The sequence below is a fragment of the Oncorhynchus clarkii genome, chromosome 33 (genome assembly GCF_045791955.1).
Source record: "Oncorhynchus clarkii lewisi isolate Uvic-CL-2024 chromosome 33, UVic_Ocla_1.0, whole genome shotgun sequence".
Taxonomy (NCBI): domain Eukaryota; kingdom Metazoa; phylum Chordata; class Actinopteri; order Salmoniformes; family Salmonidae; genus Oncorhynchus; species Oncorhynchus clarkii.
The window spans coordinates 39,203,143-39,215,642 of NC_092179.1; the positions used below are offsets into that span (position 1 = coordinate 39,203,143).

At 47.3% G+C, this 12,500-nt stretch overlaps 1 protein-coding gene across 1 annotated transcript in view; it reads left to right on the plus strand.

The window, feature by feature from the left end:
- Window positions 1–12,026: 12,026 nt before the first annotated feature.
- LOC139392870 (interferon gamma 1-like) overlaps window positions 12,027–12,500 on the plus strand; it is a 3,364-nt gene continuing 2,890 nt past the window's right edge. The window contains exon 1 of the mRNA XM_071141184.1: window positions 12,027–12,155. Within this exon, the coding sequence (XP_070997285.1) occupies window positions 12,027–12,155 (129 nt within the window). The remainder of the gene's footprint in view (window positions 12,156–12,500) is intronic.

Below are 12,500 nucleotides of genomic sequence, written 5' to 3' on the forward strand. Positions count from 1 at the left end.
GTGAGTGAGTAAATGTGTGCTTGTGTGTCGTTTTTTAACAGTCCATTGTTGTCTGAATGCCGTCTTCCAAGAGTGGACACTCCACTGGTCAGGTCAAGATGATGACGTCTCTCTAAATGTATGTTGTGACTTCTGTTTAGACCAACGATGCTGTTGTCCAGAGGAAGGCTGTGAACGAGTTCAAAGAGGTCTACCAGAGAGCTTCCCATCTGGGGACCATTCTCCATCAGAGAGCCGAGAAGGTCACACAGAACTGAGACCAGACAGAACCACCAACTGACTGACTGAAGACAGAGACTACAGACTGTAATACATTAGGAAGACAGAGACTACAGACTGTAATACATTAGGAAGACAGAGGAGACTACAGACTGTAATACATTAGGAAGACAGAGGAGACTACAGACTGTAATACATTAGGAAGACAGAGGAGACTACAGACTGTAATACATTAGGAAGACAGAGGAGACTACAGACTGTAATACATTAGGAAGACAGAGGAGACTACAGACTGTAATACATTAGGAAGACAGAGGAGACTACAGACTGTAATACATTAGGAAGACAGAGGAGACTACAGACTGTAATACATTAGGAAGACAGAGGAGACTACAGACTGTAATACATTAGGAAGACAGAGGAGACTACAGACTGTAATACATTAGGAAGACAGAGGAGACTACAGACTGTAATGCATTAGGAAGACAGAGGAGACTACAGACTGTAATACATTAGGAAGACAGAGGAGACTACAGACTGTAATACATTAGGAAGACAGAGGAGACTACAGACTGTAATACATTAGGAAGACAGAGGAGACTACAGACTGTAATACATTAGGAAGACAGAGGAGACTACAGACTGTAATACATTAGGAAGACAGAGGAGACTACAGCCTGTAATACATTAGGAAGACAGAGGAGACTACAGACTGTAATACATTAGGAAGACAGAGGAGACTACAGACTGTAATACATTAGGAAGACAGAGGAGACTACAGACTGTAATACATTAGGAAGACAGAGGAGACTACAGACTGTAATACATTAGGAAGACAGAGGAGACTACAGACTGTAATACATTAGGAAGACAGAGGAGACTACAGACTGTAATACATTAGGAAGACAGAGGAGACTACAGACTGTAATACATTAGGAAGACAGAGGAGACTACAGACTGTAATACATTAGGAAGGTGTGATGTCATTTCACTGCCGGTATCCACTTCAAGAGCAGAACCTGCTGAAATGAAAACTCAACCGAGCACCTTCATAAAAGGCATTGGGTAGAAGTAAATGAATCCATATAATTTCATATATTACCTGAAATGGGCGTGTTTTCATGAATTGAATGATATAATCTTGTAGTGCAGTCAAAAACAGGAGAAGTGGATACCTGAAGAAAGGTGTAAACAGTCACTTTCCCAACGTAAACTTAACAACTGTCTCACAGCTTCCTCACCTACTGGTCACCAGGCTTGTTCACGGTGCTATTTATTTAACTTAAAGGACTTAAATTTACTTAAACTTAAATTTAACATATTTATTTTAAATGTAAGTGCAATGTAATTATGTCATGTAATTATTTATAGTAGTGAATATTTATCAACTTTGTATGAAGGGAATTTCCGTTGGTCCTTATAACAGTGGTGATGTAGTACTATGTGATTTGACATCATAGTTCACAATCAATGGATCAAATGTACTGTATTTATATCCTGGGAATAAATTCTCCTGAGAATATATCCTGTTACATGTCTTGGTTCTGGCATTTTAAAATGTGTTTTATTTTTACCCAGTTTCCAATTAGGATTCTATGTTATTGAAGTGCTGTTATTTCTAAGTAGACCTACAGTTGTTCTTAGAGTAAGGGATATTTGAGTATTGGGTTCATTTCGTCATTTTATTTCCCTGATGTAAATTGAATTGTGCTCAGTCACATCATTTCCCGAATGAGGTTCCAGAACTGTAAAGATGTGAGATCATTCATTCGGTGTTGTCCCGGGGTTCCGGAACTGTAAAGATGTGAGATCATTCATTCGGTGTTGTCCCAGGGTTCTGGAACTATGACTGTGAGGTCATTCATTCGGTGTTGTCCCGGGGTTCTGGAACTATGACTGTGAGATCATTCATTTGGTGTTGTCCCGGGGTTCTGGAACTATGACTGTGAGATCATTCATTTGGTGTTGTCCCGGGGTTCTGGAACTATGACGGTGAGGTCATTCATTCGGTGTTGTCCCGAGGTTCTGGAACTATGACTGTGAGGTCATTCATTCGGTGTTGTCCCGGGGTTCTGGAACTATGACTGTGAGATCATTCATTTGGTGTTGTCCCGGGGTTCTGGAACTATGACGGTGAGGTCATTAATTCGTTGTTGTCCCGGGGTTCTGGAACTATGACAGTGAGATCATTCATTCGGTGTTGTCCCGGGGTTCTGGAACTATGACGGTGAGGTCATTCATTCGGTGTTGTCCCGGGGTTCTGGAACTATGACGGTGAGGTCATTCATTCGGTGTTGTCCCGGGGTTCTGGAACTATGACGGTGAGATCATTCATTCGGTGTTGTCCCTGGGTTCTGGAACTATGACTGTGAGGTCATTCATTCGGTGTTGTCCCGTGGTTCTGGAACTATGACAGTGAGATCATTCATTCGGTGTTGTCCCGGGGTTCTGGAACTATGACGGTGAGGTCATTCATTCGGTGTTGTCCCGGGGTTCTGGAACTATGACGGTGAGGTCATTCATTAGGTGTTGTCCCGGTGTTCTGGAACTATGACAGTGAGATCATTCATTCGGTGTTGTCCCGGGGTTCTGGAACTATGACGGTGAGGTCATTCATTAGGTGTTGTCCCGGGGTTCTGGAACTATGACAGTGAGATCATTCATTCGGTGTTGTCCAAGGGGTTCTGGGACTATGACAGTGAGATCATTCATTCGGTGTTGTCCAAGGGGTTCTGGAACTATGACAGTGAGATCATTCATTCGGTGTTGTCCCGGGGTTCTGGAACTATGACGGTGAGATCATTCATTCGGTGTTGTCCCGGGGTTCTGGAACTATGACGGTGAGATCATTCATTCAGTGTTGTCCCGGGGTTCTGGAACTATGACAGTGAGGTCATTCATTCGGTGTTGTCCCGGGGTTCTGGAACTATGACGGTGAGATCATTAATTCGTTGTTGTCCCGGGGTTCTGGAACTATTGACAGTGAGATCATTCATTCGGTGTTGTCCCGGGGTTCTGGAACTATGACGGTGAGATCATTCATTCGGTGTTGTCCCGGGGTTCTGGAATTGTAAAGGTGAGGTCATTCATTCGTGTTGTCGCAGGATGAGTGTGTTGTAGGAACCTTTATTTCAGATCCCACCATTCCGTTTTGTCACCTGACGTGTTATGGGGTTGCGCGGCCGACCTACGCTGAAACCCCAACCTGTCATCCTTTCTGAGGTGACAGAGTGACACCCTCAACCCTAACCATTTCTCTCTCATGGAAACTGAGAAGCATCTATGCACTAGCAACTAGCAACTAGCCTGAATAAGCAAAAGTGGTTCATGAAAATAAACAATTTTCAATAGATAATTCAATCAAACCACATTCTTTCAACATCAATATTTGTCTGAATGTAATGCCGCTGTCCCCCCTTTGAAAAAGCCTGGGTGTCAATGAAAGATAGCATCAGAATCTATCTGTACTAGCATTAGCAACTAGCATCTAGCATCTAGCAACACAGAAGTCTTCTAAGAAATGCTCTGTGACAGTGTTACTCCTAAGTGACAGCCCAAGCCCCTTCCTGTTTCACACCACATAGGGCCCGTCTCTTCTGAGTGCTGATACAGCATGGGTCTCAAATGACACCCTATTCCCTACATAGTGCACTACCTGGTCAAAAGTAGTGCACTAAATAGGGAATAGGGTGCCATTGTAGGATGCTAGCACACTGACTGGGAGGGAGAGAGAGAGAGAGAGAGAGAGAGAGAGAGAGAGAGAGAGAGAGAGAGAGAGAGCAAGACAGAGCGAGACAGAGTGAGAGAGAGAGAGAGCGAGAGAGAGAGAAACAGATAGAGTTAGAGGGAGAGAGAGAAAGAGAGAGAGAGACAGAGAGAGACAAATAGAAAGAGAGAGAGAGAAACAGAGAGAGACAGACAGAGAGAGACAGAGAGAGAGAGAAAAAGAGAGAGAGAGAGACAGAGAGAGACAAAGAGAGAGAGAGAGAGAGAGAGAGAGACAGTGAGATAGAGAGAGACAGCGAGAGAGAGAGAGAGACATTCTCCACTGCTCTGCTATCTGTGCCTCTGTAATGCCAGCAGACACAATGCTCTTTGGCCTAGATAAATAAATACAAAGAAAAAGTCCATTTTCTTTCACCATAAATAAACAATGCAGTGGTAAAATATGAACTATCTGTAAACTATAGTTGATGATAATAAAATAGATAGGATATACAGTGCCTTGCGAAAGTATTCGGCCCCCTTGAACTTTGCGACCTTTTGCCACATTTCAGGCTTCAAACATAAAGATATAAAACTGTATTTTTTTGTGAAGAATCAACAACAAGTGGGACACAATCATGAAGTGGAACGACATTAAACTTTTTTAACAAATCAAAAACTGAAAAATTGGGAGTGCAAAATTATTCAGCCCCTTTACTTTCAGTGCAGCAAACTCTCTCCAGAAGTTCAGTGAGGATCTCTGAATGATCCAATGTTGACCTAAATGACTAATGATGATAAATACAATCCACCTGTGTGTAATCAAGTCTCCGTATAAATGCACCTGCACTGTGATTGTTACGGTGAGTGAATGAGGACCCAAAAGCGAATTAACTTAAACAGAGCTTCTTTAATAACCAAACATAGGTAGGCTCAGATAGACCGGCAGATTCCGACAGGACAGGACAAGGTTACAGCAAACATGACGATAGTCTGGCTCAGGCATGAAACACAACAAACAAGAATCCGACAAGGACAGGAACAAAAACAGAGAGAGATATAGGGGACTAATCAGAGGGAAAAGGGGAACAGGTGGGAGAAGGGGTGACGAGGTAGTCAAGAGGAGACAAGGAACAGCTGGGGGAAAGCGGGGGAGAAAAGGTAACCTAATACGACCAGCAGAGGGAGACAGGGTGAAGGGAAAGGACAGAGACAAGACACAACATGACAGTACCCCCCCACTCACCGAGCGCCTCCTGGCGCACTCGAGGAGGAAACCTGGCGGCAACGGAGGAAATCCTCGATCAGCGCACGGTCCAGCACGTCCCGAGAGGGAACCCAACTCCTCTCCTCAGGACCGTACCCCTCCCAATCTACGAGGTACTGGTGACCACGGCCCCGAGGACGCATGTCCAAAATTCTACGGACCCTGTAGATGGGTGCGCCCTCGACAAGGATGGGGGGGGGGGGGGGGGGAAGACGAGCGGGGGCGCGAAGGACGGGCTTGATGCAGGAGACATGGAAGACCGGGTGGACGCGACGAAGGTATCGCGGAAGAAGAAGTCGAACTGCGACAGGATTAATGACCCGAGAAATACGGAACGGACCAATGAACCGCGGGGTCAACTTGCGAGAAGCCGTCTTAAGGGGAAGGTTCTGAGTGGAGAGCCAAACTCTCTGACCGCGACAATATCTAGGACTCTTAGTTCTACGCTTATTAGCAGCCCTCACAGTCTGCGTCCTATAACGGCAAAGTGCAGACCTGACCCTCTTCCAGGTGCGCTCGCAACGTTGGACAAAAGCCTGAGCGGAGGGGACGCTGGACTCGGCGAACTGAGATGAGAACAGCGGAGGCTGGTACCCGAGGCTACTCTGAAAAGGAGATAGCCCGGTCGCAGACGAAGGAAGCGAGTTGTGGGCGTATTCTGCCCAGGGGAGCTGTTCTGACCAAGACGCAGGGTTACGAAAAGAAAGACTGCGTAAGATGCGACCAATAGTCTGATTGGCCCGTTCTGCTTGACCGTTAGACTGGGGGTGAAAGCCGGAAGAGAGACTGACGGAAGCCCCAATCAAACGGCAAAACTCCCTCCAAAATTGAGACGTGAATTGCGGACCTCTGTCCGAAACGACGTCTGACGGAAGGCCATGAATTCTGAAAACATTCTCGATGATGATTTGTGCCGTCTCTTTAGCAGAAGGAAGCTTAGCAAGGGGAATGAAATGAGCCGCCTTAGAGAACCTATCGACAACCGTAAGAATAACAGTCTTCCCCGCTGACGAAGGCAGTCCGGTGACAAAATCTAAGGCGATGTGAGACCACGGTCGAGAGGGAATAGGAAGCGGCCTGAGACGGCCGGCAGGAGGAGAGTTACCGGACTTAGTCTGCGCGCAGACCGAACAAGCAGCCACGAAACGACGCGTGTCATGCTCCCGGGTGGGCCACCAAAAACGCTGGCGAATGGAAGCAAGCGTACCCCGAACGCCAGGGTGGCCGGCTAACTTGGCAGAGTGAGCCCACTGAAGAACGGCCAGACGAGTAGGAACGGGAACGAAAAGAAGGTTCCTAGGACAAGCGCGCGGCGACGGAGTGTGAGTGAGCGCTTGTTTTACCTGCCTCTCAATTCCCCAGACAGTCAACCCGACAACACGCCCCTCAGGGAGAATCCCCTCGGGGTCAGTGGAGGCTACTGAAGAACTGAAGAGACGAGACAAAGCATCAGGCTTGGTGTTCTTAGAGCCCGGACGATAAGAAATCACGAACTCGAAACGAGCGAAAAACAGCGCCCAACGCGCCTGACGCGCATTAAGTCGTTTGGCAGAACGGATGTACTCAAGGTTCCTATGGTCAGTCCAAACGACAAAAGGAACGGTCGCCCCCTCCAACCACTGTCGCCATTCGCCTAGGGCTAACAGGATGGCGAGCAGTTCGCGGTTACCCACATCATAGTTACGTTCCGACGGCGACAGGCGATGAGAAAAATACGCGCATGGGTGGACCTTGTCGTCAGAGAGGGAGCGCTGAGAAAGAATGGCTCCCACGCCCAACTCTGACGCGTCAACCTCGACAACGAACTGTCTAGAGACGTCAGGTGTAACAAGGATAGGAGCGGATGTAAAACGATTCTTGAGGAGATCAAAAGCTCCCTGGGCGGAAACGGACCACTTAAAGCACGTCTTGACAGAAGTAAGGGCTGTGAGAGGAGCTGCCACCTGACCGAAATTACGGATGAAACGACGATAGAAGTTCGCGAAGCCGAGAAAGCGCTGCAGCTCGACGCGTGACTTAGGGACGGGCCAATCAATGACAGCTTGGACCTTAGCGGGATCCATCTTAATGCCTTCAGCGGAAATAACAGAACCGAGAAATGTGACGGAGGAGGCATGAAAAGTGCACTTCTCAGCCTTCACAAAAGACAATTCTCTAAAAGGCGCTGGAGGACACGTCGAACGTGCTGAACATGAATCTGGAGTGACGGTGAAAAAATCAGGATATCGTCAAGGTAAACGAAAACAAAGATGTTCAGCATGTCTCTCAGGACATCATTGACTAATGCCTGAAAGACAGCTGGAGCGTTAGCGAGGCCGAAAGGAAGAACCCGGTATTCAAAGTGCCCTAACGGAGTGTTAAACGCCGTCTTCCACTCGTCCCCCTCCCTGATGCGCACGAGATGGTAAGCGTTACGAAGGTCCAACTTAGTAAAAAACCTGGCTCCCTGCAGGATCTCGAAGGCTGAAGACATAAGAGGAAGCGGATAACGATTCTTCACTGTTATGTCATTCAGCCCTCGATAATCTATGCAGGGGCGCAGAGACCCGTCCTTCTTCTTGACAAAAAAAACCCCCGCTCCGGCGGGAGAGGAGGAGGGGACTATGGTACCGGCGTCAAGAGCTACAGACAAATAATCTTCGAGAGCCTTACGTTCGGGAGCCGACAGAGAGTATAGTCTACCCCGGGGGGGGGGGTGGTTCCCGGAAGGAGATCAATACTACAATCATACGACCGGTGTGGAGGAAGAGAGGTGGCCCTGGACCGACTGAACACCGTGCGCAGATCGTGATATTCCTCCGGCACCCCTGTCAAATCACCAGGCTCCTCCTGTGAAGAAGAGACAGAGGAAACAGGAGGGATAGCAGACATTAAACATTTCACATGACAAGAGACGTTCCAGGAGAGGATAGAATTACTAGACCAATTAATGGAAGGATTATGACAAACTAGCCAGGGATGGCCCAAAACAACAGGTGTAAAAGGTGAACGAAAAATTAAAAAAGAAATGGTTTCACTATGATTACCAGAAACAGTGAGGGTTAAAGGTAGCGTCTCACGCTGAATCCTGGGGAGAGGACTACCATCCAGGGCGAACAAGGCCGTGGGCTCCTTTAACTGTCTGAGAGGAATGTCATGTTCCCGAGCCCAGGTCTCGTCCATAAAACAGCCCTCCGCCCCAGAGTCTATTAAGGCACTGCAGGAAGCTGACGAACCGGTCCAGCGTAGATGGACCGACAAGGTAGTGCAGGATCTTGAAGGAGAGACAGGAGTAGTAGCGCTCACCAGTAGCCCTCCGCTTACTGACGAGCTCTGGCCTTTTACTGGACATGAAGTGACAAAATGACCAGCGGAACCGCAATAGAGACAGAGGCGGTTGGTGATTCTCCGTTCCCTCTCCTTAGTCGAGATGCGGATACCTCCCAGCTGCATGGGCTCAGCACCCGAGCCGGCAGAGGAAGATGGTAGTGATGCGGAGAGGGGGGCGACGGAGAGCGCGAGCTCCTTTCCACGCGCTCGGTGACGAAGATCAACCCGTCGCTCAATGCGAATAGCGAGTTCAATCAAGGAATCCACGCTGGAAGGAAACTCCCGGGAGAGAATCTCATCCTTTACCTCTGCGCGGAGACCCTCCAGAAGACGAGCGAGCAAGGCCGGCTCGTTCCAGCCACTGGAGACAGCAAGAGTGCGAAACTCAATAGAGTAGTCTGTTATGGATCGATTGCCTTGACATAGGGAAGACAGGGCCCTGGAAGCCTCCTCCCCAAAAACAGATCGATCAAAAACCCGTATCATCTCCTCCTTAAAGTCCTGATACTGGTTAGTACACTCAGCCCTTGCCTCCCAGATTGCCGTGCCCCACTCAGCCCGTCCAATAAGGAGAGATATGACGTAGGCGACACGAGCAGTGCTCCTGGAGTAAGTGTTGGGCTGGAGAGAAAACACAATATCACACTGGGTGAGGAACGAGCGGCATTCAGTGGGCTCCCCAGAGTAACACGGCGGGTTATTGATTCTGGGCTCCGGAGATTCGAAAGCCCTGGAAGTGGCCGGTGGATCGAGGCGGAGATGGTGAACCTGTTCTGTGAGGTTGGAGACTTGGGTGGCCAGGGTCTCAACGGCATGTCGAGCAGCAGACACTTCCTGCTCGTGTCTGCCTAGCATCGCTCCCTGGATCCCGACGGCTGAGTGGAGAGGATCCGAAGTCGCTGGGTCCATTCTTGGTCGGATTCTTCTGTTACGGTGAGTGAATGAGGACCCAAAAGCGAATTAACTTAAACAGAGCTTCTTTAATAACCAAACATAGGTAGGCTCAGATAGACCGGCAGATTCCGACAGGACAGGACAAGGTTACAGCAAACATGACGATAGTCTGGCTCAGGCATGAAACACAACAAACAAGAATCCGACAAGGACAGGAACAAAAACAGAGAGAGATATAGGGGACTAATCAGAGGGAAAAGGGGAACAGGTGGGAGAAGGGGTGACGAGGTAGTCAAGAGGAGACAAGGAACAGCTGGGGGAAAGCGGGGGAGAAAAGGTAACCTAATACGACCAGCAGAGGGAGACAGGGTGAAGGGAAAGGACAGAGACAAGACACAACATGACAGTGATAGTCTCAGAGGTCCGTTAAAAGCGCAGAGAGCATCATGAAGAACAAGGAACACACCAGGCAGGTCCGAGATACTGTTGTGAAGAAGTTTAAAGCCGGATTTGGATACAAAAAGATTTCCCAAGCTTTAAACATCCCAAGGAGCACTGTGCAAGCGATAATATTGAAATGGAAGGAGTATCAGACCACTGCAAATCTACCAAGACCTGGCCGTCCCTCTAAACTTTCAGCTCATACAAGGAGAAGACTGATCAGAGATGTAGCCAAGAGGCCCATGATCACTCTGGATGAACTGCAGAGATCTACAGCTGAGGTGGGAGACTCTGTCCATAGGACAACAATCAGTCGTATATTGCACAAATCTGGCCTTTATGGAAGAGTGGCAAGAAGAAAGCCATTTCTTAAAGATATCCATAAAAAGTGTTGTTTAAAGTTTGCCACAAGCCACCTGGGAGACCCACCAAACATGTGGAAGAAGGTGCTCTGGTCAGATGAAACCAAAATTGAACTTTTTGGCAACAATGCAAAATGTTATGTTTGGCGTAAAAGCAACACAGCTCATCACCCTGAACACACCATCCCCACTGTCAAACATGGTGGTGGCAGCATCATGGTTTGGGCCTGCTTTTCTTCAGCAGGGACAGGGAAGATGGTTAAAATTGATGGGAAGATGGATGGAGCCAAATACAGGACCATTCTGGAAGAAAACCTGATGGAGTCTGCAAAAGACCTGAGACTGGGACAGAGATTTGTCTTCCAACAAGACAATGATCTAAAACATAAAGCAAAATCTACAATGGAATGGTTCAAAAATAAACATATCCAGGTGTTAGAATGGCCAAGTCAAAGTCCAGACCTGAATACAATCGAGAATCTGTGGAAAGAACTGAAAATTGCTGTTCACAAATGCTCTCCATCCAACCTCACTGAGCTCGAGCTGTTTTGCAAGGAGGAATGGGAAGAAATGTCAGTCTCTCGATGTGCAAAACTGATAGAGACATACCCCAAGCGACTTACAGCTGTAATCGCAGCAAAAGGTGGCGCTACAAAGTATTAACTTAAGGGGGCTGAATAATTTTGCACGCCCAATTTTTCAGTTTTTGATTTGTTAAAAAAGTTTGAAATATCCAATAAATGTTGTTCCACTTCATGATTGTGTCCCACTTGTTGTTGATTCTTCACAAAAAAATACAGTTTTATATCTTTATGTTTGAAGCCTGAAATGTGGCAAAAGGTCGCAAAGTTCAAGGTGGGCGAATACTTTCGCAAGGCACTGCACTGTTGATCATGTAGTTTACATGTATTGATAATATCTTATGACTTCAACTTTCAACTGTCTATCAAGCTTATTCATTCGCTGACGAAAGAGACATACACTGTATTCCCTACAGAAATGAGGGATATGTCCCAAATGGCACGCCATGGGCCCTGGTCTAAAGTAGTGCACTATATAGGGACTAGGGTGCCATTTGGGAGGCAGACCTACAATGATGAAAGAGAACTACGCCTACAGAGACCAACAGATGGTATATTTCAGTTTTGGCAGTATCTAATAAGAGCATGATGGCATTGGTGTTAGTTTCAGTATTACATCAAACCATACATCATTTACTACAAAGCCAGTCAGAGGAAACACCACAGTTTCATTAGTTGATCAGCTAGAACCACTAATCACGACGCGCCCGTCATGGCTCTGGTCAAACTTAGCGTACTACGTAGGGGAATAGTGTGCCGTTTGGGATGCAGACAAGCGTTCATTCTAAGATGACATCAACCCAGACATCCCCCTCCCCACATACCTTCTCCTGATTCTCTTCCTCTTCCCCCTCATCATACCCACATCACCAAAGAACTTCCCCAGAGTGTGTCAAAACTACCTGTTTCCTAGGGATTCCAACCCAAGACCCCCTGCTCTGCTGCTGCTAAAAAAAAGGTGTTAATGAGCGGCCGTGTGTTGGTGTTTGATTTAAAGGAAACTTCGCTCAGTCAGAGAACCCACAACCTCACACCTCTATCGTTTCTGCCTCTGCCTCAACTATATAAATACTTGTCTGTCTTAGCCTCAGCATCAGTCAGACAGACACAGAAGAACAAGACTTGGGTCGTCTCAGCTACAAGGCGGTCTCGTTAAGTCAACTCAAGTCAAGGACTTTGACTGAAGTTACCGTACACCGATTGAGGACTATTGAGCTTTGAGGGATCTTCAGTGTGACGTTGAGGGCCATGGATGTGTTATCAAGGGCTGTGATGTGTTTCTGCTTGATGGGCTGGATGACTTTAGGATGGAGTAATGCTGCTCAGTTCACATCAATTAACATGAAGAGAAACATAGACAAACTGAAAGTCCACTATGTAAGTATCAGACACATTATTAACTGGGGAAACAGGGGTTTCTCCTGACAGACAGACAGACAGACAGACAGACAGACAGACAGACAGACAGACAGACAGACAGACAGACAGACAGAGAGACAGACAGACAGACAGACAGACAGACAGACAGACAGACAGACAGACAGAACAGGGAGATCTCCTTCCTAATGGGAGGCCAACAGTAGGACAGAACAGGGAGATCTCCTTCCTAATTGGAGGCCAACAGTAGGACAGAACAGGGAGATCTCCTTCCTAATGGGAAGCCAATAGTAGGACAGAACAGGGAGATCTCCTTCCTAATTGGAGGCCAACAGTAGGACAGAA